The sequence below is a fragment of the Aethina tumida genome, chromosome 3 (assembly GCF_024364675.1).
Source record: "Aethina tumida isolate Nest 87 chromosome 3, icAetTumi1.1, whole genome shotgun sequence".
NCBI lineage: Eukaryota > Metazoa > Arthropoda > Insecta > Coleoptera > Nitidulidae > Aethina > Aethina tumida.
In genome coordinates this window covers 14,312,475-14,339,633 of record NC_065437.1, presented here as the reverse complement: position 1 = coordinate 14,339,633, position 27,159 = coordinate 14,312,475, and the positions used below count along the sequence as shown (strand labels likewise).

The following is a 27,159-nucleotide window of genomic DNA, read 5'->3' as shown; positions in this document are numbered from 1 at the left end:
CTACGAGTACTCTTTTAGTGAAGTGGGTCTAACCATTCGAAACATGAAATCCGATTGTTTGTCTATCTACATGTTATTAGAGTATTTTTTAAATATTTTCAGATATGTTTAGTTTTAAGTTATCTGTTTAATAGAATAATTTGATTTTGACAAATGCGTGCTGGTCTCCAAGAAATTTGAAACAACTTTCTCTAGATGATTGTCAAATGTTAATTGGCACTATATAGAGACATATCCAGGCAGTCGCAAGGCAACTTGCTATAAATTGTATCAGCATCTTTTATGTTTGCCCCATGTATTTTATTTAATTTATATCGAATTAATTAATTAATAATATTAAGATTATTTTTTTTGAGTTAAATTCTTTGATATTTTCAAAATAAATAATGGAAGATTTGTGGAAATTAGGTAATTTCATATTTAATAAATATTGCATAGAACACAAATTAATGGTAGTAGTACTTGATTTCAAGTCAAAATAATTAATATTTTAAATTAAAAAACCCTAGAATAAACGAGTAAGTGCAAAGGTAAAAATTATAATATCTTTGAATCTCATTGAATCAGACATTTTATTTGTATTTTAAGTGCAACACAGTAAGTATAATATTTTTTCTACAAAAAATTTTATGTTTTTAAAATATATATTTTTTAGGTACAGTTAGTTCAGAACAAGGCCTAAAAATTAAATTAAAATATAATAGGTTAGATCAAAAAGCTTGTGAAAAAAATTTATTGAAAAACATCTCTTAAAATAAAACATACAACTGTCATAAAAATAATAGTCACTACTGTTGTAAAAAACAAAAATAAAATATTTAATTAAGTATAACTATAAAATTTTTTCTTATTCTAAAATAATTCTCTTTTCTCGATATGTATAAATAAATATTTTAACTCTAACCCAGTCAACTACTTCAAATAAACTTTTATTCTGTGAAATTCTTATTAGAAAACGCTAGAGCCTTAGTCTTTTGATCGCATGTCCACCCCATACGACCTGATGACTGGGGAACTTTGTTTGCTAAAATTACATGATAATCAAATTTCATTATCAATACGTATTCTATATCTTTACCATTCATTATTTCAATTTTACTCTTCTTATTGTTTTGTTATTCATGTTCTTTGGAATGCTTTTCGATTCACCTTCAGCCAATTAACGATAAATAATTTAATCAAAGAAAAATAAAGATAATAAGTCTTCTTTGTATGTCATATAAATATTGGTATCTGCTCCATTTGCTGTAATTTCATGCCAATTGCAATATTGTTGCTATTTACTTTCTAAATCTGGTACTAGTCAAAAGTTCTGGATTTTTTGCTACAGATTTATGTGCCAACTTCCCAATAATTGCAGATTCGTTCATCCCTTTCTAATTTCAAGTAATAGATCAATATAGGATTGCATTGGTTTTGAGAATAAAATCGGCATGGATTTACTGCCATTTCCAAAGGCAACTGTTTAACATGTATGCTCATAGTTTTTTCAAATTCTTAAAGTGTACTTTCTCTCTCTGGTTAATAATGATATTTTGTCTTTCATAAGTTAAAATATATAAAATTTTGGTTTTTCGTGTTTATTTGCAATAATCATATCACCAATGATTAGCACTTGACAAATGCCAGTTATCAATTTTTCGTGATTTAAATATTGAAATAATATATTTTTGGTTAAAAGACAACTTACAACAGGCTTTGCTGCACTGTTAAATTCTTCGAAAGTGTCATAAGCATCATTTTTGATTGAAGTTTTTTATAAAAAATATAAATATAACAACTTTTACAAAGGATGATAATATATATTAATAATTAAAATTAAACCAACAAATTAGGCAATTAAAATATTTAAAACATTCTTTATTGTTTAAATGCAAAATGTAGCGTTACTTTTTCCTGTTTTTTCGTGAGAGCGACGACGATGCCCTCGACATTGATGTTTAAATTCACTATAATACATTTAAAAGTAAAAATTTTTATATGCAACCAATCCTGAAAAGAGGCAACGTTGTCGGGTTTGGTAGCGTTGGTAAAGTACCTAGGTTTTATACAACGGGCTTGAAAAGTATGTTTACTAGACTGGGTCTCCTAGCGATTATTTAATATAAAAAATTAGTATAAGAGTTTTTTTCTTTCCCCTCTTTTTGCCCCATAAAAGTTATTTTTATTTTATTAATAGTTTAAGTCTTTATACACAAAAATTTCCATTAGAAATGCTGGGTCTGAGGTTGTCTGTTAGATATGTCGGGTTCAACAACGCCTGTTGGATAAATATATATACATATATGTATAGATACCAAAAAATACCGAATGTAAATTTTTCCAGCGAACAATAAATGTAATTGAATTTGTTCGAGTTTTTTTAAAATATAATTAAAATGCAGTTTTGTAATGTAATAATAATCGAGAATACCTTAATTAAACTAACTTAACTATCAACTAAATGAAACATAGATAGATCACTTACTATTTGTTGACAATAAACATTTGGGAAAGAAGAGCCTTAATGATTAATTGTTGAATGTATATTCCAAAAATTATTGTCCAAATTACTTAATATCAAACCCAATAAAACGCCTAAAACATGTATAAAAAATTTATTATATGTATAAACGGCACTTACTTTGATTAAATAGTAAATAACCAAAAAATCAACAATTGAAGCGTTCAACGGAAATGTATAATTATTACTTATAATCACTGTTATTATTGCTAGTTAAATAAATAATTTGTCTGTTAAATTTAACGAAAGTTACCAGTCAACTGAGTTGGTTTTATATTGTTTGTAATACATAGTATTATTATATATTTAATGTTACTCTAAATGACCACTTATTATTAAATACCAGGACAGTTTATTAAGTTCTACCTGTTTTGTTTCGTTTAAAGTAAGTTATCATTCAACTTTGAGTTTCTACTTACTAATTGCGTTATATTTAAGAAGAATCATGAATATGTCAAATTAAAACAATTTCTTTTTTAGCATATACATAATGAATATTGGAATGTTTTATTATTATTAAAAGAAACAATATTAATAATAAATCATTATTTGGTTAAATTATTAATTATAATTTATTATTACTAAGATCCAGCGGTTACAATGTACAATTATACGGTTAGAGTCGGACATTTTAATGTAAGTAATGACATAATTTATATTATTACAAAAATAATATTGTAGAAATAAAACTAGGATAATCATGGTCTAAAATTATATTAATATTGTTAATCCTAACTTATAATATAATATAATATTATATATAAGAGTATCAAAAATTATAAAGCAATTATTTATGCCCCCTACTTTATTTCTCTTAGTTCATTATGTCCCACATATTTTTCTCGTTCAGTGGGAGGGACTTTAACTTTTTTTAAAAATCAAAAAAATGTACGAGACCAAATTAAAGCCACTCGATTATTTTTCACTCTTTCAGGAAGTACGCGAAAAGTTGTAAGTGAACAGTTTCTTGTATGAAAACAAGTAGTATCAAAAACAATTAAAACGTTTCGAGTTCATGGAAGTATGGAGAATCAAAACCTTAGAGCATTAGATCATTGTATAAAAACGCTTAGTAGAAATAATCCAAGAATGTCCGCAACTTAAATTTTAAGAAATTATAGGAGATTATCAATTAGTAAGAAGACAATTCAACGTCGGTTAGTGGGGATAGGGCTGTCAGGAAGACGTCCAGCAAAAAAGACAGATTTTCAAAAAAGAATCGAGAAGTAAGAATTCTTTTGCTCATAGGCATCGGAACTGGACGGACCATAAGTGATGGAAAAAAGTGTTATATTCGAAAAAATCGAGTTTAATATTTTTGTAAGTGATGGTGGACAATTTGTTCATCTCTCTAAAAACAGTAGACTCCATCTAAAATATGTTACAACAACTGTTAAACATGGAGGTGGCAGTGTTATGGTTTCGGGTTGTTTTTCCGCTGAAGGTATTTGTGTATCGTATATTAGACGTCATGCTACCCTATTGTGAATGACCCAAACACACTGCAAAGCTTGTTAAGGAATGGTTTGTTCAACAAAAAATCAATGTTAAAAGTGGCCAGCTCAATCACCCGATCATAAACCAATAGAAATCTTATGGGAGATTGTAGATAAAAAAATTGGAGGAAATTGCATCATAAATAAAGCAAATTTGTTTGAATATATCAAAAATGTTTGGAACAATATAAACGAGTAAATAATTTCCAACCTAATCTCGACTACACCAAAAAAATGTGAGTACGTTATAGCTAATAAGAGATATTGAACAAAATATTAAATGTTAGGTCATTTACGTTGGATTTTGTATTTTTGTGAACTTTTAGACAAATCAAAACAAAACAAAAATAAGAAATTCAAAATATGGATTTTTCGAAAAAAATGTATTTGAGAAAGTTATTGCTTTTAACGAGTTTAACACGCTGTATATTGTTTATTATTTAAACAAAAAGAAACTCGCTCTAATTTTGTCTATACTGTATATATCAAGGGTGCCCAATCTGCGGCTCTTTGAAGGATTATCTGTCGCTCTCGATAAATTTACCCGAGTTCTCTTTTCATTCCAGAATTATCAAAAGAAATTAAATAAATGTGTAATTTTTAATATTTAAATTCAATAGACATATTTTGTACCTTTATTTATATGTTTTCAATAAATATAATATCTGTAAGCTTTTTTAATACCTTTTTTGCATACCTTTTAAATACGTATTTAATTGTTGCTCACCAAACATTCAAATTTTGAAAAATGACTCGGAATATCAAGAAGCTTGGCCACTCCTGGTATATATAATACACCTCGAAAATTATCACTATTATAGTTTTATTAAACCTGAATATATAAAATTACTTAGACATAGTTAATTATTTCTTATTGATAATCCCATTTATAAAACTTTTAAAATCTTTAAGACAAGACAAAGAATGTTGTACTGTATAAGCGATTTCTCCAAATTTGGGAAGTATTCAATGTTTAACTTAACACAGAATTTGTAATGCATAATCAAATTTGTATTATTGCTCCTTTGTCAGTGGTGTCTAAATATCACTTTTTCTGCATAAACAACAGACGGTGAATCTCCAGTCGCATCAGTGTCTTATGCTCTTACAGAATTTCATCGATAATACAAGAATTTGACAACAGAAAATAACACAAATAGGTAATTTTATTTAAATTACTCAAAAGTATTATTTATTAAATATATTAACATTATTATATAGTATTATAGCTGAACAAGTTGTACTTTTTGACTGTGTATTTGTTTTAATATTCTATATTATAAATATAATTATTTTATTTATATTAATTTATCTATTATTGATAGCATGTCGTTTTGTGTATGTTTTATTTGAGTACAAAGTTAACTTTATTTGTTTTTTTATTTTTAATTTTTACTATAATTAAGGTACAATGAATAATTTTAATTTCTTTTAAACTATTTGTAAAAACAATTAATTTGTGTTTGTGAACATATTTTTGGTGTAATTAGTGATTACAAAATTTTAATAAAACAACAAATAAACACACCTATAAAATATTATCTTTGCCACATAGCCTTTACTTTTTCCTAACATATGACCACAAATGGTTTGTATTTCGGGACCAGCTACAAGGGACTACCCACTACTACCAGGACCGATTGTTAACCACACCATAAGCTAAATTTTCTTGTCAGCTTAGCATTCCACAAACAGAAGAAACACAAGTCATTCGATTTGTTCACAGTTTATCGTCCATAAAATAACTTAACCTTGATAATTTTTATTTAAGAAAATAATCATTATAATCAAAAATTTTTAGCCACCGTCGCAATGTAATGGCGGACCTATTTCTAAACATTATCCATGAGATTGTTTAATTTCTTCGTTGATACAAATTTCAAGATGAATTGTTATTCATGTCCAATGCGTTCATTAAATCGACGAAACCAAAATCCTGCGACTTCAACGCTTCTAAATGCACTAATAATGAGACGAGCTTCTATTACTTTAAGCTAATTTTCTATTCAATAATCATAATTATAATCAACAAGTTATTTGTGATTTTTGAACTTATAATGTAAATTTACACGTATTAAAGCACTTAAATATACATTTATTATCCAATAAAATGTAAGGTAGGAAAATAAATAATTTTCATAAATATTACAATATAAACATTTATTCAGTAAATCATTATTCAAAAACGTAAATTACCCTTTTTGATACCCAATATATTCTGTTAATATTGTAATTTTTAATAATAAATGAAATAGTTAAATAAATGTATATAATTTTGCATAATTAAAATTTATTTACAATAAATTGATTTTTGATATTTGTTTAAAACCCGTTTTGCATGTTCCAGATGTTAAAATATCCACTTTAAGGAATAAAAAAGTAAATAATTTACTTTTCCGTAATTTTTTGTTATCATCAATAGTTATCTAACGTCTGTGATGTACAACATATTCAATCTTAATGTTGATTACAAAAAATCATAAATAAATAACAAATTTATTTAACAATTAAATATATAACATGATAATTATGTACATGGAATCACTAAATGCAGAAATAACACCTATTATATTATTTCTAACTTCGTCTTCTCAGGCTTTGAAACATAATTGTGTTTCTGTTCTTCAAACATTTTCGTTAAATGTTCAATAAATGCTGCGTGTACTTCGTCCACCTCTTCTTTTGTCGGATTTACGTTCTTCTTCACCTCAAATGGTGTTCCCACTAAAAAGTAATATTTATTTATTATTAATAAAAAAATAAATACAGCCAAACGTACCAACTGTAGTTACTGATCTCCTTTGCGGTATGATACCGAACGAATATTGGAAGAAGCCACGTCCAATGGGAATAATAGGTGCCATTCCTAAGTACTTCCTCAACCACTCCTGGATCATGTGCAACAGTCCGCCTTCTGGACTGCCAAGTTGAGTGAAGAGATCAGTCTCACCGAATGACAAAACAGGCACTAGAGGTGTCCCGTTCTTGATAGCCAACTTAACAAAACCTTTTCTGTTCTTCAAAATCAAAGTGTATTGTCCAGGTTTGCAGTAATAGGCTTCTGCTGCACCACCCACCATAAGAACCACAATCCTGCCGCCCTCCGGTTGCCTCAAAACATAATCAATAGACTCGGCCGAAGCTGCGATGCCGCCCAAACCTAACGCGAAGTCTCTGAAAAACGGCATGTGGTAGTGTTGTGTCAAAGTAACCACGTAGGGCTCGTGATGCGGGAACATTTCACCGAAACCGCCGATCTCCGTTCCGAACGCGTTGAAAGCACCAGTAGACAGCATGCCGTGTGGAAACGAGCAGAACAAATAGTTTCTAGAGGGATCCAACTTGGCGCCCTCCAGCTTCACCAGTTTCAATGGGAAATAGTCCTTTAAGTACCGCCACCAGGCCATCGAACGCACGAACTTCGACCGTCTGCCGCCTTTTTTCGCCACGTCTTTGTCGAGCAGGATCATCCAGGCGAGGTAGAGGGCTGTCAGCCACCAGAAGCGGGTGTAGACTAGTAAATAAATTGCCAGTCCCGTGCCCACGAACCCGCCGAAAGCCAAGGTGGTGAACCAAGTGGCCGCCGCCAGCGTCTGCAGCCGCCTCTGCATTGGCACGTTGAGCGGTGCGAACTGGATACCCAGGATCTCCATCTAAAAATTTAAATTTCTATTAATATTTAATTCAGATTTTGGTCAAACGAGTTGTGATTTATTTACCTTCTCTTTAACTTTGGTCATTTTAATTGTTATGTGTATAGAGATTCATGCTAAAGTGACAAAACTGATTAAATGACATCGAGTAATTCTAAATAAAATATTTGATAACAGATAAAGCTGCGTTTAAAGTCCACACGCTAGGTGACAGATAATTGTAAGGGTCTGTAAACTTGAATCAGAATGCATTCAATTTGTTGGTGTGTCAGTCAATCAATATCAATACAGATTGAAAGTAAATATTGATCTGACATTAATTTGAAATTGTTTACTTTCATAAATACAATAAATAATACAAATACTCTGTTTTCCACATACCATTTCATTTGCTTCATTTAATTATTGTTCTTATATTTTATGAAATCAAATCAAATTAATATTTAGTGTAGGGTTATAAAAGGACCCTTCTCTACTTAGCTTTAAAAATGTGTAGTTTCGCATATGGGACGTTCTAAGGGGCTACGCCAATTTTTCTTTAAAGTACATAATAATAATAAATTTTATTCGTGTCCAGGAATAACTTTAAATATTTTTCACAAAAATAATTCTTAATATATAGAAAAAGGTTGGTAACTGTTATATAACTTTACTACAGCGGTGTTGGGGAGTGATGAAGTGCTTAAAATTCACCTTACTATTTTTTGTATGTAAAGGTTTTCTAACATTATAATATGAAATTTTAAAAGTTTTTGCCTAAAAATAATGTACTTGTTGAACTTCCATAGCATGCACCGTTTCCAAGCAAAATCAATTTTGAAGTTTCACCTCATAAACTCTAGATCTAATTTAATAATAAATATGTTTATTTCAAACACCCTGTACACAAATATTAAAAAATCAAATATATACATATATATATATATATATATATATATATATATATATATATATATAATAAAACTAAATAAATAAAACAAGACAAATAAAAATTGATATAGTATATTTATTGTTAAAAACTTTTGTAGGATATAGAAGGCTATTGATTCCACGTGCGCATTATTTTAAACTTAAGTAATTTGATAATTAAGTTATTTAGTCAAAGTTATAATAATTTATTGATAAGTAATAAACAAATTAGTGTTTGTCACTCCTTATATATCTTTATGGGAGGTTTTCCATATTGGAAACTTGTGCAACCATTGTACTTTGTGCAACAATGTAATTTATATGCACGCAAATGCATTCGAAGAATTAGCAAAATTTGTGTATACTTAATGCAAAATAAATTTACACACAGACACATTTATATGGTAATAAATTTATGTTTTAAAATAAATTTTGAAAATAGTAAATAACATGCAACAAATATAATTAACCACATTCAATTTTACTTACCCCTATTACTTAAAATGGCAGATGGAAAAAATCACAAATATCGAACTCAACACATAAGCAAAACTGAAAGAAAGAAATGTCAGTACTTGTCAGTAGTTATATATCTGAAACTAATCAGATATTAAAATTAATGACTAAGCCAAGAAGATAACAAATTACTAATAGAAATAACTACTTCATAAAGGACCTTCCGAAAAACATTGGTAATTGTCAAATTCATCAAATTTCTTTACTTTTACAAAAAATAAGTATCAACACATTAATTAAAATATTTTATTTGAATTTATATGATTAAAATGTTTCATTATTTTATCAATATGAATATAATTTGACATTGTTTTATTAAACAATTAATGTAAATGTTCAATGTCCACTTTAAAACAAAGATGATAGCTAATAATAAAATATGACTAATAAAGTTAATTTGATTAAAAACAAACAAAAATTATAAAACTATGTTTGCTGTTAAAAATTCAAACACGCTATACAAGGTCCGAAGTTTCCAAGTGCCTAAAACACAATTATTATAATTTTAGTTAAGATGGCAAATAATTTTTGGCGTGGCCGTTATAAATAGTGTTCATTCAAGTTTTACTAATTTTTTCTCTGGTGATAAACGATTTGGCGTTACATAATGTTCGATTATGTGTCTATGGAAACATTCACGAATTTTAATGTTCAGGAATTTAATTACTGCTGAAATAAGTCACGTACGCCGGTACTTTCACATCTTCACAGTTTATTCTAGTTTTATTTATTGTATTAGAAACTTAACTAATCATCGTGTTTTATGTGTGTTAGGATTAATAAACGAAAGATTAATAGAAATATATAATAAATTTATGATAATGATTTTATGTTTTCCAATGAATCTTGAACGTTTTAAATTATACGGAACAAGTGTAATTAACAACATCCTATTTTACTTACCCCTAATACTTTTAAAGTGATCAATAAATACGAAAGAACTGCGGATGCGGGTCTCAACACATGAGCAAAATTGTAAGGAAGAAATTTTCGTACTTAATTATATACTTCTCAAAGACAAATTATATACATAAAGATTTTAATTATTTGCGTAATCGTCTGGAAATAATTATTCTTCAATTTACGTGCACAATGTTAATTGCAAAATATCTAATATGATTTTGTTAATGAGTTTTGTGTTTAAAATAAGAAGATACTAAGAATAGATAATTATATATTTTAAAGTGTAGTAAAAGTTTAGTTACAAGTTTATCGTTATACCTGTTAAACTACGTAAGAATTCTTTCTTATAACAGTACTTACTGTTTACTGCTAATAAAATAGTATGTTTAATATGAATTAGTTAATGAATGTTCTATTTAAAATAAGAACATAATACGAAGATAAAGAATTATATAGGAGAGTATCTTAATTATTTGCATACTCGTCTGGAAATAATTATTCTTCAATTTACGTGCATGATGTTTTTTGTTAATATGTCTAATATGATTTTGTTAATGAATTTTATATTTAAAATAAGAAGATAATACGAAGATTGATAATTATATATATTAAAGTGTAATAAAAGTATTAATTTAGTTACAAGTTTATAGTTCTACCTGTTGAACTCCGTAAAAATTCTTTCTTATAACAGTACTTTCAAACACGCCTGGAACACATGCATTGAATTCTTATTAATAACGAAAGTCAACACAGGTATATATGCAGGTAAAAAAGTGTGTCCCTAATTAAAAAAATATTTGTTTACAGATAAAACATAACAAAAATTGTACCATCACGTAAATTGCCTACGTAAAACGTTAAATACAATTGATTATACTTTCGCTCTCATTAAATAATTTCTACGTACCTTATCGAGTAAAACCACGTGGTTCACGAATCAAACAAAACACAGACACACTCCTCGGTAACGTTTTAAAACCGACACTAGCTTGACATTATACCAACGTTGGTATTTTCGGCATTGTGATGCGGTAAACTGTTCGGGCCCCACCACCGCTGTAGCAATGAACGCACAAAACCGAATTTAAAACTGTCCCACATCCCACAACGATTTTATCACAAACCGCAACAAATGCGCGTTGTGCCGACGTCGCTCATTGTTGTCTCGTCCGCAAGACGGAAACTAAATTGAATTAGTTTCGCGGCTAAATATAGGAAAATCGCGGCCGATATGGAAATGTGTGTGTGCGTCCTCGGGAAACTGGTTTCCTGTTCGCCAGCTAATGAGGTAAAATGTTGAACCGGCTCGGGAACAATGCCGATTGTGGATTAGGTTTGCATTGGACAGTGGGGTGTTTCGGACTCGATGATCGTAAAATTTTGTTTTTTTTTGCTAAAATTAGATGAGGACCGCATTTAAATCGATTCGACCTCTGGTTTAATTTATTTTTAGATGTCAAATAGAAATATTCATCACAGTATCATCATTGTTTAATATAGATAATGACACTATCTTAATATTTATTTATTTAAGAATGTTATTGTAGTCGAATTTTAATGCCAAATGACAATTTCTATCTTTATAATTAAAATCTACTCAAAAATTAAATTTTAATGACAATTATTTAAAAATTTTATTTAATGTGAACTGTTAAAATAACATCAATTTAGTATTCTTGTTTTATATAAAACTTAACATTAACACTTTGTATATTTTATTTATTTTATAATTATGGTCCAACTTCCTTCAAACTTCTTGAATTACTGTTCAATTAAATTTGTAACATTTTTATATCGAATTTGGTTATAAACGTGATTCACCACGTTTCCTATAGGGTTGTCTGGAGATTGGGTTGAACAAGACAAAACATCATTGCTTTGGTCTTTTAACCAATCCATCACAATTTCGGATTTGTGTTTTTGATTGATATCTTCAATATATGGAAGCAAGTTATTGGTTTAATATACTTACAGCAGCAGAATTAAATCATCCCCATGGCATAATTGAAACGCCACCATGTTTCACTGTCGATATAACAAACTTTTTGTGTAGTTCTGTCCCTGTGGGATGTTTAACATAAGCAGGACCATCATTCTTTTATAAATGAAATTTAGATTCGCTAAATACTAATCGTCTCCACTGTTCTTTGGTCCAGTGAACGTGATCTTAAGCACAACATAATTGGACTTCCTGTCTGGGCTCAAATGAACCATTATCCACTAACCATTTTCTCAAAGTCCTTGAACTAATTTCAGCAAGTACCATTTTCTCCATGTTACCTTTAATTTCAATTGTTGTTTCTCTTGGTCTTGATAAGATTGAATTATAATTTTTCTTACAGTCTCACTTTAACCAATGATTAAATAATTATAATAAACAAAACACCGTTAGTAAATAATTCATTAAAATTCACAGAGACCCATGTATGGGATGAAATGAAATAACACAAGTTATGTTTGAAATAAAATATATATTCAGTTTTTAAATACAATAAAATAATTAACTCAAGAAAATAAACTCTAAAAAAGTGTTGTCAAAATACTATGTCAAATGGGAATGTATTGATAACACTTAATTTTTAAAAAATTATACATGTCTTTTGATTAAAATACTGTTTCATTCATCATCACAAATAAATAAATCCGTAAGTTGTTTAATGGTAACTTTATTGGACTCCCAATTGTCGGAATGAGTCGATGTGGCCTCAAAAAGTTTTTTTTCAATGGTGTCTTTAATATAAAATTTATGTATGTACGTTTCCCTGAAAAAAGTCAACATATAAAATAACACTTTCAACGTGAAACATCTTAATCATACTTAGTTTGGCCAATTCTGTGAACTCTTCCTATAGCCTGCAGTTCATCCGCCGGATTCAATACGGGTTCAATCAGAACGACATGAGTCGCTTCAATGATGTTTAAACCTTTAGAACCTAAACTTAACGGCATTAATAGTACGGTACAAAATTTGGTCTGCAACAAAAATAAGAATTAATAAACCATTTGTAACTATAATTTATACACTTACTTTAAAATGATCGATTTTTTGCTCGAACTTGTAACTATCACAGATTATTTCGTTGGAGATAAAATTAACATCGAATGCTTCTTTTAAACTTCTTAGTACGGGAACCCACGTGGAAAACAGCAAAACCTTCACCTCTGGCGTTTCCTTTTTAATATCGAGCAACAGTTTAACAACCGCTTCAATTTTAGTGGAGAAGTTGCCTCTGATGGTGACCGCATCTTGTTGCGCATCATTTCCGTCCGCCTTTATGTAAGATATATCAGTCAGATTGAGTTTCTTACGACAGATCGAACATTGGAACGATTTGCGTTGAACGTTTCCCAGCAACAGTTGAATGCATTCAATGCAGTACGAGTGACCGCATGATAAAATGCTCCAGTGAACTGTCAGAGGGTTCTTACAAATAGGACAAGGATCCGGACTTTGTCCTTCATATTGTTGTTTTTTTAAAGTTTCTAGATATTTCTTTGTACCTAGATTTTTCTCTAGTTTAACTGTAGCGTCTTGTTCTTCCATACGCAATTTGCTTTCATGGTACGCCATCTAAAAACCCATAATTAGTAATTAATGCAATGTATTAATATGTTAATTAGACCCATACTTCATGCGGGGAAAGTTGATTGAAAGATTTAGTTTTATCTTCAATATCATAATCAAGTTTTTTCAACGTAGCATTCTTCTTACGTTTCATTTTTTTTACTTCTTCGTCCTCTTCGTTTTCGGACTCCTCTTCTTTGAGGGCCATTCTAATTTTACAAATATCCAATTCATCTTGAGCATTGATTTGTTGGTATAAAGCTGTCCAGAACTTACGCATGGCCTACAACATAAAAATACATTAAAATTATCCAAAATGTACATAATGAGCCATTTACTTTAAACTCTTCCTTCAACAACTCAAGCAAATTTAAATGATTCTCTCCGTCAGCCACGATTAGATTACTGGCATTTTTGCTCTTCAAAGAAGGTTGTAGACCTAAAAATTAAAATTTTTACCCATTTTCTCATAATAATCATTAAAAAATTACTTTTTATAATGGCTTCTTCCATGGTTGGTACCCATGTGCCTTTGTTGGTTTCTAAAAATTCTTCCGATTTCATTGTCCTTCCCACCGCGCTGAACAACTTCGATTCGTACTTGACAAAGTGCCTGTTCGCGTCGCAAACGCCGCATTTGCGTTGCTTTCCTTTTTTCTGAGGCCTCAGATGACAATTCATGGCTTGCGAAATTAGTAACTGGTCAATGACAATCTTGACATCCTCGCCGTCCGTTCCGTCAGCCCGGTACAAGGTTTCAATCGCGGCCACCAGCTGCGTCCTCAAGTTGCGCACCGCTTCATCCCACGAGCTCAATATGTAAAGTAAGTCGCCGCCTTCATATCTAAAAGGTGTTAAATAAAATTAATATGCCTCATTTTGAGTGAGAGAATAACTTACTTTAACGTGCATTTAATCATCGCATTGTCACAAGTGCTTTGTATTTTTCCAATCAATTTGTCGTAGTAATCGACGCTGGTTAAGTAATGAATGCCATCGGAATACCATTGTCCGGGTCTCAGAGCGAACTTTGTCTCTAACTGCTCGATTTTCATGTAAATTTCTTGCCATTTAAGAAAACAAGCCTTAGATTCGCCGTTAAACTTTTCAATATACTTTTGCTCGAGCTTCGCACAATCCGTTTTCAACGTCGAGTCGTGCAAAGTGGGCTCAACGTTTGTGACGGTCGGAAGCACCTCCGACAAGTTGTGCATAGCGTGAATCATTTGAAGCGTGTCGACTTGCAGGCCGTTCTCCTCTTTGGAAAAACGGGCGGACAACTGCAGCACTTGTCTGTATTTATCGACGGCTTGGTTCATGTCCCCGTACAGGATGCATATTCCGGCCATGCCGTTCAGCGAGGCGACGATTGTGCGCAGCATCTCTTCGCATTCGGTGCCGTTTTTCTCGATCAGAGCGTCCAGAAGGCCTTTCACCGACGAAATGTTCTTTCTCGTTGCCAGGTATTTGCCCCGGGTCGCATTCGGATGGGAACAAGCTTGTCTCAGTGACAAAAATGGTGCCATTATCTGTAAATAAAGAGTGTTATTTGGGTCCAAAGTGTAAATAATTATAACTTGCTTTGTTTAAGTCTCGTTTCTGGAGGCTTTTTAAAGTGGCGTCAACATCAAAACCCTCAAGGGAAGTAAAGAACAAATCCCTGCTCATTTCATGCTCTTTATTATAGTAGAACTTTTCGACAGCGGAAAATTCCAAAACGTATTCTTTAGTGTGTTGTGGAGGGATGTTGATCTGAAAATCAAATATTTAAGAAAAAAAACATTCACACGCTTAAGTTAACATACTTGATTCAAAACGTTTCGTTTCTCGGTACGCCACATAACTTTGGACAGAAAATTGCACATGGGTTGGCTGTCGCCCTTTTTAAAGGGATTATACAGAATATTGGTCCATGTATCTTCATCATTGAATGGGGTGATGTGCAAATAATTGATCAAACCGTAAATATCTACAAGTAGTTTTTATCGCACAATAAAATTACAGAATTAAATAAATTAGACAAATCGTACCAGAAATATTTTTGGACAAAGGAGTACCAGTTACAGCCCATCGGTAATTAGCCTCCAGCATTCGGCTCATTGATGAGATCATTGATTTGGGAGCGTCTACAGTTTGTGCTTCGTCCAAACACAAACGCCACCATTTAACTCTGATTAATGGACATCCACGTGGTGAATACACCCTCTTGCGTCGGAAGTTTTTATCCTTCAACCCAAATTTTATTTTTATTCACCTTCATAATAAAAATAAAATTTATTATTATATTATTGCATTTAATATATTAATTAGGAACTTTTTTGATTGTTTGTTAATAAAAAGTACAAAGTTGATTAAAACTATTACCAGATTGTTGTTGGTCAAATATATCTCGTTCTGCAGAACATTATAAGTGGTAATGACTACGTCGTACTCCTTCAATTTCACCGGATAGATGGTGGTGTCCCTCGCGTCATCATAAACCAAAATATTAAACTTCCCATCGACGTGCTTCATCATTTCGTTGATCCACTGTTTCTTCAGCGATTTGGGTGTGACGATTAAAGTTCCACCGACATCGAAAATTTCCTCCTCCATCCAGCATTGCGAACACTTGAAGGTACCGAAATGGTCTTCGTAGCCGGTGCACAGTCGATGTTGGAACTTCCCGCAGTTGCCGCACTCAATTTTGCCATCCTCGTTCTGTTCCGAACAGATGCACTGAATCGAGGGCTCCTTTTTTTCCTCCTTTCTGTTGCCGAACAACACGTGCGCGTAGTACTTCTCCAAAGCAACGCGCGTCAGTGATATTTTCTTCTTCGGTGGCGTTTCCGGTTCGGGTTTTGATGTGGAGGCCGCGTCTTTACGAGCGGCCTTCTGCAATGGTGCGAGTCTTTTTTTCTTCTCGTGGTTCGCTTGTATTATGTGGTCGACTGTTGGTTTACTCGGACTAGGAGTGTCGTCGGATTCAGGTGGTTTTTCCATTGGGTTGCACAACATACAAGCGATCACCTCCACGGTTTTGCCCAGGCCCATTTCGTCGGCCAAAATTCCGCCTTTGCTCGAAGGCGTTATTTTAGGCTTATCGTCTTGGACGAAGCCTGAATATTTATCGTAGTAAAGCGTTGTCCCGGATGGCAGTTCAATGGCAGTGAATAATGGATGCAACTCATCTAGAATTTTTGTAAAAAATTAATTTAAATAAAGTGAATTCAAAAGTAACTTACCAGAATCATTATTGTCAATAGTTTCTCTACTCAACATCCATTTGACAGCATCAACTTGATATTCTCTGAGTTTGGGTTTCAATTTTGGATGTTGGACGTTAATGGAATCATTAACATTTATTGCTCTTGATTCTCTTATGCTGTCATAAATCTTATTAAGATCTCCACAATCAATGGGATCACCAGCTAACTCATCTGTGTTGCCTTTGCAGTCTTCATGTGATATGTTATAAAAAATTTTAAACAGTTGTTTGAAACATGAACCAATTTTTCTATTATGTTTTGGCAGTGGCAGTGTTTTAATGTAAATTGATGCTGTTACAGTTTCATCCTTTTGCTTAAACTCAATGGCAAATAACTTCGATGTTACAACATCTAAAACAATAAATTAACAATTGATTTTTATTGTTGCTTAAAATATTCACCTTCAATTAGATCAATGTCATTTGCCTTGCTGACAATGACAGTGTGTTCTGTTTGTTCCAATACAATTGAATTTTGATTTTTGTTGATGGTTACATTCCATTCTTGTGGACACTCATTGTTAAAGCAGTTATTTGTTGGACCAATTTCAAGTTCCCCCAAAATCAATGACTTGTTTTTATCTGTTGGTCCTGAAGTTTTGCATGAAGCCAATTTTGTTGCATGTGACAATCTTTTTTTCTTTTTAAGAACAGGAATGTATCCACTGATGTCGTTTTCGCAAAATCTATCTGTAGATTTTTGTTTTGGGGTACTTTTTGATCTTACCATTTTAAAAAAATTAGTTGCCGGATTTGTTTTTTATCTAAAACATTTAATTTTATTGAAGGGACTGTTCATATATATATATATTGATAATTATATATTGATAATAAAATATTTTACTAAACTTTTGTTATTTGACTAAATATTTAGAATTACGGATAGTTTATTACCTTAACTTGGTGAAATCACCCACTATTAGTTTAGAATAATAATAATAATATTATTATTATAAATAAATTTACCAACAAACTAATTGCCACAAAATCCTACCCTAACAAACACAAACAACACAGTTGTCCGCTGAATTTGAGGTTATGGTAAACAACAGAAGCGTTAGTGTAATCCGCGTTGCCTATAAGTGGATAATATAATTGTTTAAATGCATTGTTTACTTACAAATATGAAATTTATAAGCATTATGTTTAACTAAATTTATTTTACATATTGCCAATAAGCTTTATTTAAGTTATGCATGTAAATATTAAATGTAAAAAATTTTTCGCATGACCTTTTAGTGATGGAAGTGTTAGATTAATCAAACTACACACCGATAAAAATAAAACGACAATAAATGTAACACTCTTATAATAATAAATAACAATTATAAAGAAACATTATATCATAGATATAAAACAATCAATGACCTGGAGGTACCCATCCTCCAAATCCCTTTTCTAACTCCTCTGCGACAGCTAAACATAATCTGTCCTGATTCGGAGCCGCAATCACCTAAAAAATTTTCAAAATACAATTGGTTCAAGTAAAATTCGTTATTTGCTAACTTGTATTCCAACGGGCAATCCATTTTTGTCCAACCCACATGGGACGTGTGTGGCTGGAAGTCCCAAAGTGTTCGCCATCATTACGTACATAATTGAAGCAAGGTGGAAGTAAAACTCGTGATGTTTGGACGCAGTGTTGGTCCATGTGGGGTAGATGAGCACTCCATTTGTTCCAAGTTTTTCCTACGAACGAACAGTTAATATAATTCAAGAGAAAACGAGGATTTTAATTTTTTACAATGAATAGGCGTTTCAGGGCGGCATTTTGGACTGAATGGTCGCTGACGAAGTTGTTATAGATGTGTTGTACGATGTAAAACGTGAGAACATTCAAGGAGTATTTGGAGTGTCCCATGATGCTTTTTAGTAATTCAATGGGAAGTTTACTGTTGTCCCATTTGAGGACGTTGGGAATGTCCTCGATGGCATACAAAACTGAACCGCCAATTTCATTGGAGTCGGCCAGTTCGGCGAATGTGTTGTCCTTTATTATGGTGCAACCGAATTTATCAGACAAATATTTAGCACTTCTTTTCACTGATTTTTTGATTGCTGTTTCCACTGACGCCACAGTCATCATAAAACCAGCATCTTCCATCACATACACGTTGAGATCACCTATGTCTACTGGCTCATCTAGTCTGAGATCATCGCTTTTGTCGCCGACCATAATTTTCAATAATAATTTTAAATCTTTGGCATAACGAGTCATTGGCCCGACCACTAGAAAGTCAGGGTATCTTGGGTCGCTACAAAATGGATAGTGACCTTTTATTGGAGCAATCCCTAAAAATTAAACACATTTAATTAATAACCTGTGCAATATACCACATTCAGAAACTAACTTGGAGTAGGTTTGTGTCCAAAAATGCCATTGAACAATGCAGGCACTCGGATAGATCCGGCAATATCAGAGCCGATACCGATAACAGATGCCCCCGCTCCCAACAACGCACCCTAAAAACAATCCATCAACTCACAATCTCTTAAACAATAACCTGAAACCCTTACCTCCCCTCCGGAAGATCCGGCACTGCTCCTCGAAATGTCATAAGGGTTTCTTGTGACGCCTTTGATCAGATTGAAGCTTTCCCAACTCAAGCATAACTCGGGGGTGTTGGACACCAGAAGTGGGATGGCACCGCTAGCTTTCACCGCAGCCACGCATTCCCCATCCTGGTCCGCCTTGTAACCTTCTCTGGTCAACGAACCAACCGACAGACTCATTCCTGAATTAAATAATCGTGGTTGATCAATGTTTAAACTGACTCTGCAAATTTAGCATTGTTGTGCAATCGATAAAATTGCACCTGATTAGATTTTTGCAACGGGAAACGGTCGGCTGCCTCCAGGATCTCGTTACTAATTATTTTGATTGTGGTAAGACGTTGTATGAGTTTCTAATAGCCAGCACGCAAATGTGCAATAGTTAAACATCTGTTACAAAACGGAGAAATGAGCATTTTCCTTATTTATATTGCACAACAGACTTTACTTTTAAGTATATAGATTTGCAAATAAATAATGGCTTGCACAGATGTCTTTGAATATAAAGAGGTTGCAACTGTATAATTCTTAAATAAATATTCGGTTTAGATTCTTAGAAGTTAAATCAGGCTGTTTTAAGAAATAGTTTAGTGATGTATGTGACTTGAATATCAAAAAAGATCAGATTTGTGATTACAATTTATTTTTCTCTAAATATCAACTAGATTTTCATTTATTAAGGCTCAAAAGTTACTAATTATTTAATCAAACACATGTAACATTTTGAAGCACAATTAAAAGCAATTTAAATTCTTCTTCATACCATTATGGTTAGTTTCCAAACAAAATAGTGGAATAACCTTAAACAGCATTAACAAATAACGTAACTGATCAAATACCTTTCAGCGAGCAACTCTCCTTCACAGTGAATGGGACGCCGAACAACGGTTTTATCTTCTCCAATTCCAAAATGGTTGCATCACTGCAATTTGCAATATAATTGTCCACTTTTCTCGCATCCTCCAATGCTTCTTCGAAACGTTCCTCCACAACTGCATTGATTATTGATTCGACTTCTTTTATCCTTTCTATGTAAGCTTTACACAAGTCAACACTTTTGATCTGTAATTTTAAAAAAATTATGGAGGAATATAGAGATCAATATTTTGTTGTTTTGAATTGTAACAAAATATAATTATAGTTTACGTATACATAATGTTATAATTAATATTAATAATAGCCATCATTTTTTGTATCAATAATAGATGCCTAGTTACAAGGTTAAATTGGCGTGTTCATAAAAGACATAATTACACTATTTTAAGTTTTAATGCGTAAAAATCTTATAGGTGGGAAATTGCAAAATCCTTATGATCCGTCTACTCATATTCAAATGCCACACAAATACGCATGGTATTATCTAATACTTTTACATCGGAAATTATGTAATTGAGATTTATTCTTCGTGTTGGTGAAAGCATTTGCGAATATATTTTGCTTTTATAGAAGGTGTCGTCAATAAACATCGTATTGGACTTGTTTTGAAAGTTTCTATTCTGTAGCTATAGTACTTTGTCCATAAACAATTAAAATTAAATGTGCATGCATGAACATTAATCAATTAGTCTATTTACGTCAATGAATGAATATTTTATTAGTTTACAACGTAAGTTTACAAATAATATTTATTAACGTCTTTTATAATTTATTAATTATACAATTTTGATAAGAAATAGTTGATAGTGCCTTATAAAACCATGCAAAATGTGTAAACAAACTAGGTGAAAGTAGTGTTGTAACACACTGACAAAAGCTAATAAACGGTTGGCTTGTTTTCGTAGATCATACCTTTCTTTCCCTGATTTTTGCGGCCAAATCCGTCGCACTGATAGTTAACAGATCGTTTTTTATCGGCGGCACACTTTTCTTCTTCCCTTTCGAAAAGTAGGCATAAACAGGGTGACTCAGGAAATGCAGGATCCTGAGCAAACCCATAGCGGTATACAGGAATATCTCCATGGTAAAAAGATGTTTGATACCTGAAATATACGGTTTGAGAACATTTTGTACTATTGCACTGATCTGCAGCATTGCGAGTTTGAATTAAAATGATGAAAAATTGTCGGAAATATTCATATTTATCTGAAGTGTTTGTTGATAAGCAATCCAAATCGGACTTACGATTCATTTTGTTATCTTAAGTGTTTTGGTTTTGGTCACTGATTCATTGGAGGTATGGACATACAGTTAAAGAAACTACATTTTGATAAAAATATTAGATGTACAGGGAGTATTAAAACTGTGTGTGTACACACACTGTTTACGTCAATTTGAAAAGCAAACAAAATCCAATTAGATACACGCAAAATTATATTGGGTGGTATTTTTCACAAGGTTATATATACGGAAAATTAAGCAGACATATTTCAAGTTCAATACTATAGAATTTACAATTAGTGGCAGGTTTTAATAAGTATTTTTGTTTATTTATCAATTGACATTGTGTCGGTTCGAGTAAATAAATGACCTGAATTAATTTTGACATGAATTCTGTTGTATTTATTCAAATGACATTTTTGCAATTTTAATAATTCCATTGGTAGCATAACTAATTTGAATAAATTACTTACATATTTATTTTACTTTCATAAGTACTCACTAATGAAAAACTTCTTAATTTTACAATCTACATAACTAAAATAATCAAAATAATTAATTTTGATTTATGTATTTGATTTAAAAAGATGACAAATTTTCAAATGATTTACTTGAGTAATTAGTCTGTTTACTTACTTGTTTCAGTATGTTTTAGTATTATTATATCATTAAACAATAATGCGCATTTATGTCTATTTGTTTTTTAACTTAAACACGTTATAAACATTGTCTAAGTCTATATTTTGATGTTATTAATATAAAGTACTTCCTGTCGCTAAATTATCAAATTTTTAATGTATAATTGTGGATTATTTGAAATTTTGTACGATAATGTTATTTTAATTACGAAAATTTATGGCTCCAATTCATTATATTAGCATAATTAAGAATACATTATTCATTTGTACAATAATAATATATTATTAATTAAGGTATCATTAAAATGTGCGAGTTAAATGTTTACAAATATTCTTTATAGACAATTGTATTTTCCGATTTATTAAAAAATTTAAAACCAAATAATTAACTTTGTAACATTTAAATTTTGTAATTATATATAACAATTTTAATAATTTCATAAAAAATGTGACATAATTAATTAAATTTATTTACTCTCTTTATTTATACCTACATATTATTTACCTTCATGTTATTAAAACATTGAAGTCAATATTTTGATGTAATTAAAATAAAGTACTTCCTGTCATTAAATTATTAATTTTTTATGTATAATCACATGTTACTTGAAATTTTGGACAATAATGTTATTTTAATTATGGAATCTATAGTTCTAAGTGTTAATTTTAAATATAGTATGTATTTTCCAACAAAACTTGAAAAATGTTGTTTTAAACAGTTTATGCATTTGCAAATATTGTCTGAGTATACGTCAATGCTTTTGTCTGTTTTTGGTTTTCACGATCAAGGTGCTTGAAACATTCAACTAATAATCATAGACAAATTTCCTCTTCCTTGAATTTAATCGTTATAGAAAAAAAATTTATATAATTAATTAATTGTTTGTAACATTTCAAATCACTTAATGCCTCATAATTATAATGTTTGGCACGAATTTTGTGCGGCTTTCTTTTGTAATTGGTTTTATTGTATTATAATTTATTTGTGAACGATACTTTTAATACGGTCATAATTTTTATGAATCATTATAAACATTAACCACAAATAATAATATTCTTTAATACCTTTCGTATTGGTTCAAAAATCATTCGATGCTGCAATTAAAATGGTACATAATAATTCCTTGAAATTAACAATTTCTTTTTTATAATCTTAGAAAAAAATCATTAGATAAATTAGTTCTATATTATTATTTATTAACACTAATTATTAATGCTTGATTACTTTGTATTTTATAATATGCTTTTAGTAGCAAGTAAACAAATTAGCAGTAATTAGAATGTTTATAAAATATATTATTCTGAGTATTATTTAACAACATATTCAATTACATTAATAAAAAAAATATTAGGGTAAACATCAAACCTTTTTTTTTAGATTATTATAATTTAACACAATTTAAATAAGTATTAATATATGTAAATAAATATTAAGTATTTGCAACATTTTATTATAAAATTGCATAAAAAATTTGATATTTAAAACTAGGATGAAATATTTTTGACCGAAAATTCAATGGATTTTTTAACAATTTCTTTATTATGTTCCCATTTAAAATATTATATATTTTATTATTGACTTAAAATTACATCCTCAAAGTTTTAACTTACCCTTATTTTTATTAATGGATACGTAGATCCTCTCACTGATAACCTATAATCTATAAATGTTGTCAGTTCAAACACAATACTACACAGTACTAAAACATTGTTACACTGAAAATATTGAATGATTTGATGATTTAAAAAAACAAAATGCGTTCGCGCAACGGACAGTGCAGCGCGAGTAAAGGAGCCGCGCGTGAATCGTAGATCGCGGCAATTTGTGAGAGTTCCTCGCCAACTGAACGACGTACATTTTGCCCACCACCCGAAATCACTTCTTCCGTTCAATGGCACTTAGAAATATCCGCTTTCTTTCCAACAACTTTAAGTGTTGCGAATTGCGCAACAAAAAATATTCCTTAGCTAAATTAAATAATATTAATCCAGTTCAAGTTTGTGACAATTTTAATTTAATTTTTTTTATAGACAAAGGAATGTAATTTTTTAAAATACAATAAGAAGAAAATGTGATTTGATTCAGTAAAAAATGTTATCATGGAAATCAAAAATTTTACAATGACAGTAAATTGCCCTTTGTATGGAAATGCATGTCAGTTTATTTATTTGAATACTAGTAAGCAATGCATTATCAAATAGTGTAATTGAAAAAGTTTATAAGAAATTAAAAATTAAATATTTAAATAGTTTCTTATCTTTCAAATAAATCCTACAATAGTTTATGGTGAGGGTCAAGGAATAGCGAATCGACATTAGTTTCCATAGTTTCACTAGTTGCATACAAATTTTAGTTAAAAATTGAATAAAAAAGTTCCTAGAAATTTATAAATATGAAATTTACGCATTATGTAACCAAATATATTTATCTATTCATTTTCTTCAAGAAATTTTTCCAAAACAAACATGAATTAAATACGTATTGTTGTATATTTTTTTAGAATGCAAAAAATCGTCCCTGAAAAGTTCTGGTTTAGCCCGATTTAATTATTAGTGGAACTTGGTAATGTTTTAATAGAAACCACATAACACTGTAATTAAGATGTGGGGAACTCATTAGCATTTACTCCAACACATGATCTAGCTTAAAGTGGTTAAAAGACGAATATTAATGTGCTTGATTTGCTGGATTAATTTGACAAGGCCGCTTTTTTGTCAGTTTTCATGTAAAAACTTATGTTAAGTTAAGTTTATTGTTAACAGACCAGTTAATGCCCTTTTTATTTGTTCATTAGTTTGTTCGTAGTAGTCGTTAACATAAAAAATTTATTATGAGAGCTTAGAAACTTTTATTGAGTTGTTATTTGTTATTATACCAAATAATTCATTATTTATAATGTTAATGTAAAATAATATTTTGAATTCAATGATTATTATTTACTTTGTAGTTGCAAAATTTTTGTTTAGTAGAAAAATACATTAATCTCTTCAAATCTAATTTTATATAAAATAACAAGGAGTCATTAACAGTAACACCAGGTATCAGGTAAACTTAAGCAACATAATAAGTTAAATTCAGTTAACTACAAGGAATTGAACTTTTTTATTTGATACTTACTTGTTTCAAACTGTTATTGCTTGGGTTCAATAATTATAAAAATGACCTCCATTTTGGTATCGAATATCTTAATCATTAACCTTGAAGGTTGATCTAAGTAATTATTACTGATTGGTTCATTACAGGTGCTTTTTATATATCTTTTTGTTGTTTACTTCAACAATATTTTTGATACAAAAATAATGTAACAAATGACTTGTGTGATGTATTTAATATAAATAACATATCATAATACAAATATAATATAAATTTATAAAATTAGTGTCATGGTAATGATTTTAATGAATAAATATATAAAAATTGAAATTAATTATGTTTAATTTGTAAGTGCACAGTAAAAGATTTATTATTATATAATAATGTTTATTTAATATTTTTATTGTTAATTATAAGTAACCGTGCCTGATTCATCCATTTTAAATTTTCATATAAACTTTAGGCCACTTTGTTCCAATAAATGCACTATCTATAATTTTGTAAATATTTTTTTCTATTTAAGTAAATAATACATTGTATTAACATTGAAACGCCATCGTATATGACTTTTAAAAAGTGTGAAAACGTTTTTAGTTTAGTTTTTTTGTTATTTGAAATATACCGATTCCTGGTAAATTAGAACAATAGTTTAAGGGCGTATTGTGGTCTAGAAATTTGAAAAAATCGATATTTTTCATATTATCAAAGCTTAACCATTTAAGAATTAGATTAGATTAATATTTTTTTTTTATTTTGTCATTTCAGATTACTAGGAGAGTTACAATGGGACCCCCCACTTCAGCAACCTATATCTTATACAATTTTTAATTTTTTCACTTTTTTATGTATTCTTTAAATATTAATATAGATCTTGTAAAATAATGGATAGTAAAAATATTGTTTGTATTTTTCCTATTGCAGTTGAAAAAGTAGCTAAAATTCATGCCTCTAGACCAGAATATATCCTTAAACTATCGCAGTAACTTGTCGTTTTGTTAGAACTCATTTATCATCTCCATTTTCTTTTAAATTTTTCTAATTGTGAATATACAACGGCAATCTAGAAATTTAACTCGCGGTGAGTGTGTCCAAGCGGTAGTTTTAATGGAAGGTTGGAGTTACCGCAGAATAGCTGTTGGTGTATCCCATACATCTATTTCCTGTATGTTACAACGGTACATGGGGACTGGTGACTATACTAGGAGACCAGGTGAGGGTTGAAATCATGCTACAACTCCTATTCAAGATCGTCTTTTGAAATATTTCACTTTGAGACAACAGTTTGTAACTAGAAGAGTTTACACTCTCAGTAAACGTAGAAGGGGTTCGAATAAGTATTGAAACTATTCGACAACGACTTGGGGAAGATAATTTGCAACCTTAACAGTGGATTATTGCAGGACTCGTTTAAATTTTGCTAGAGAATTCTTCAATTGGATAGAAGCAGGTTGAGACGAGTTCTATTTACAGATATATCTATTGGGTTGTTCGGAAAGTAATTTCGTTTTTTCCCGACAGAAGATTTAATTGTATTTTTTTGCACCCAACTTCACACTTAAGCCGTATAATTTTTATATGCATTGAGAGCTCATATAGCAAGGCTTGTGTGTGAACAATTCCAATTAATTCTACGTAGTAGTTTTTGGTTGGTGCCCTTTTAAATATAGAGAGCGATAAGCAGCATTTTCGACATATCTTACTGTTTTACTACAGAAAGGGTAAACATGATGTTCAAGCCAGAAAGAAATTGACCAATGTGTATGGAAAAGGTGTGTTGATAGTACTCCAGTGCCAGAACTGGTTCGCTAAATTTTGATCCGGTAATTTTGATGTCGAAGATACACCATGTTCGGGAAGGCCGGTTGAAGCTGATAAAGACGGGATAAAGGCATTAGTTGATGCGAACCGGCGAATAACATCACGTGAGTTCGGATTGAGGGTAAATTTATCAAATTCAACAGTTTATGACCACTTGAAAGGCCTGG

General features: G+C 30.6%; 3 protein-coding genes across 6 annotated transcripts; all 3 read right to left on the bottom strand.

The window, feature by feature from the left end:
* Positions 1-6,481: 6,481 nt before the first annotated feature.
* LOC109603917 (2-acylglycerol O-acyltransferase 2-A) lies at positions 6,482-11,035 on the bottom strand. Of its 2 annotated transcripts, XM_020020423.2 has the most exons (4): positions 10,888-11,035; positions 9,051-9,113; positions 6,779-7,652; positions 6,482-6,723 (listed from the first exon to the last, which is right to left on the bottom strand). In XM_020020423.2, the coding sequence occupies exons 3-4, from the start codon at positions 7,650-7,652 to the stop codon at positions 6,566-6,568; spliced, it is 1,032 nt and encodes a 343-aa protein (XP_019875982.1). In that variant the 5' UTR covers positions 9,051-9,113; positions 10,888-11,035; the 3' UTR covers positions 6,482-6,565. The 2 variants fall into 2 exon arrangements, with proteins under 2 accessions (XP_019875982.1, XP_019875984.1); XM_020020425.2 differs by lacking the exon at positions 9,051-9,113 and having other exon boundaries at positions 10,888-11,019.
* A 1,487-nt stretch (positions 11,036-12,522) lies between these two features.
* LOC109603915 (E3 ubiquitin-protein ligase SHPRH) lies at positions 12,523-17,771 on the bottom strand. Its single transcript, XM_020020421.2, has 14 exons — positions 17,687-17,771; positions 17,195-17,556; positions 16,770-17,144; positions 15,910-16,715; positions 15,576-15,771; positions 15,351-15,514; positions 15,127-15,297; positions 14,446-15,074; positions 14,037-14,389; positions 13,884-13,984; positions 13,610-13,828; positions 13,009-13,551; positions 12,799-12,953; positions 12,523-12,742 (listed from the first exon to the last, which is right to left on the bottom strand). The coding sequence occupies exons 2-14, from the start codon at positions 17,520-17,522 to the stop codon at positions 12,598-12,600; spliced, it is 4,185 nt and encodes a 1,394-aa protein (XP_019875980.2). The 5' UTR covers positions 17,523-17,556; positions 17,687-17,771; the 3' UTR covers positions 12,523-12,597.
* Positions 17,772-18,086: 315 nt separating this feature from the next.
* LOC109603918 (fatty-acid amide hydrolase 2-A-like) lies at positions 18,087-23,928 on the bottom strand. Of its 3 annotated transcripts, none has more exons than XM_049964691.1 (8): positions 23,692-23,928; positions 21,134-21,324; positions 20,185-20,407; positions 19,310-19,527; positions 19,144-19,255; positions 18,537-19,084; positions 18,299-18,481; positions 18,087-18,245 (listed from the first exon to the last, which is right to left on the bottom strand). In XM_049964691.1, exons 2-8 carry the CDS (start codon positions 21,302-21,304, stop codon positions 18,153-18,155), a joined length of 1,548 nt encoding a protein of 515 aa, XP_049820648.1. In that variant the 5' UTR covers positions 21,305-21,324; positions 23,692-23,928; the 3' UTR covers positions 18,087-18,152. The 3 variants fall into 3 exon arrangements, with proteins under 3 accessions (XP_049820648.1, XP_019875985.1, XP_049820647.1); XM_020020426.2 differs by lacking the exon at positions 23,692-23,928 and adding an exon at positions 21,467-21,574; XM_049964690.1 differs by lacking the exon at positions 23,692-23,928 and having other exon boundaries at positions 21,134-21,390.
* Between the last annotated feature and the right edge of the window lie 3,231 nt (positions 23,929-27,159).

Coding starts and splice junctions, on each gene's coding strand:
- LOC109603915 (XM_020020421.2), bottom strand. CDS start 17,522: ATGGTAAGATCAAAAAGTACCCCAAAACAAAAATCTACAGATAGATTT. Junction 16,716..16,769: donor TATTGACAATAATGATTCTG/GTAAGTTACTTT, acceptor CAAAAATTCTAG/ATGAGTTGCATCCATTATTC. Junction 15,772..15,909: donor ATTTGACCAACAACAATCTG/GTAATAGTTTTA, acceptor TTTGGGTTGAAG/GATAAAAACTTCCGACGCAA.
- LOC109603917 (XM_020020423.2), bottom strand. CDS start 7,652: ATGGAGATCCTGGGTATCCAGTTCGCACCGCTCAACGTGCCAATGCAG. Junction 6,724..6,778: donor GAGATCAGTAACTACAGTTG/GTACGTTTGGCT, acceptor ATTACTTTTTAG/TGGGAACACCATTTGAGGTG.
- LOC109603918 (XM_049964690.1), bottom strand. CDS start 21,376: ATGCTGCAGATCAGTGCAATAGTACAAAATGTTCTCAAACCGTATATT. Junction 20,408..21,133: donor CAAAAATCAGGGAAAGAAAG/GTATGATCTACG, acceptor TTAAAATTACAG/ATCAAAAGTGTTGACTTGTG. Junction 18,482..18,536: donor CCCTGAAACGCCTATTCATT/GTAAAAAATTAA, acceptor GTTCGTTCGTAG/GAAAAACTTGGAACAAATGG.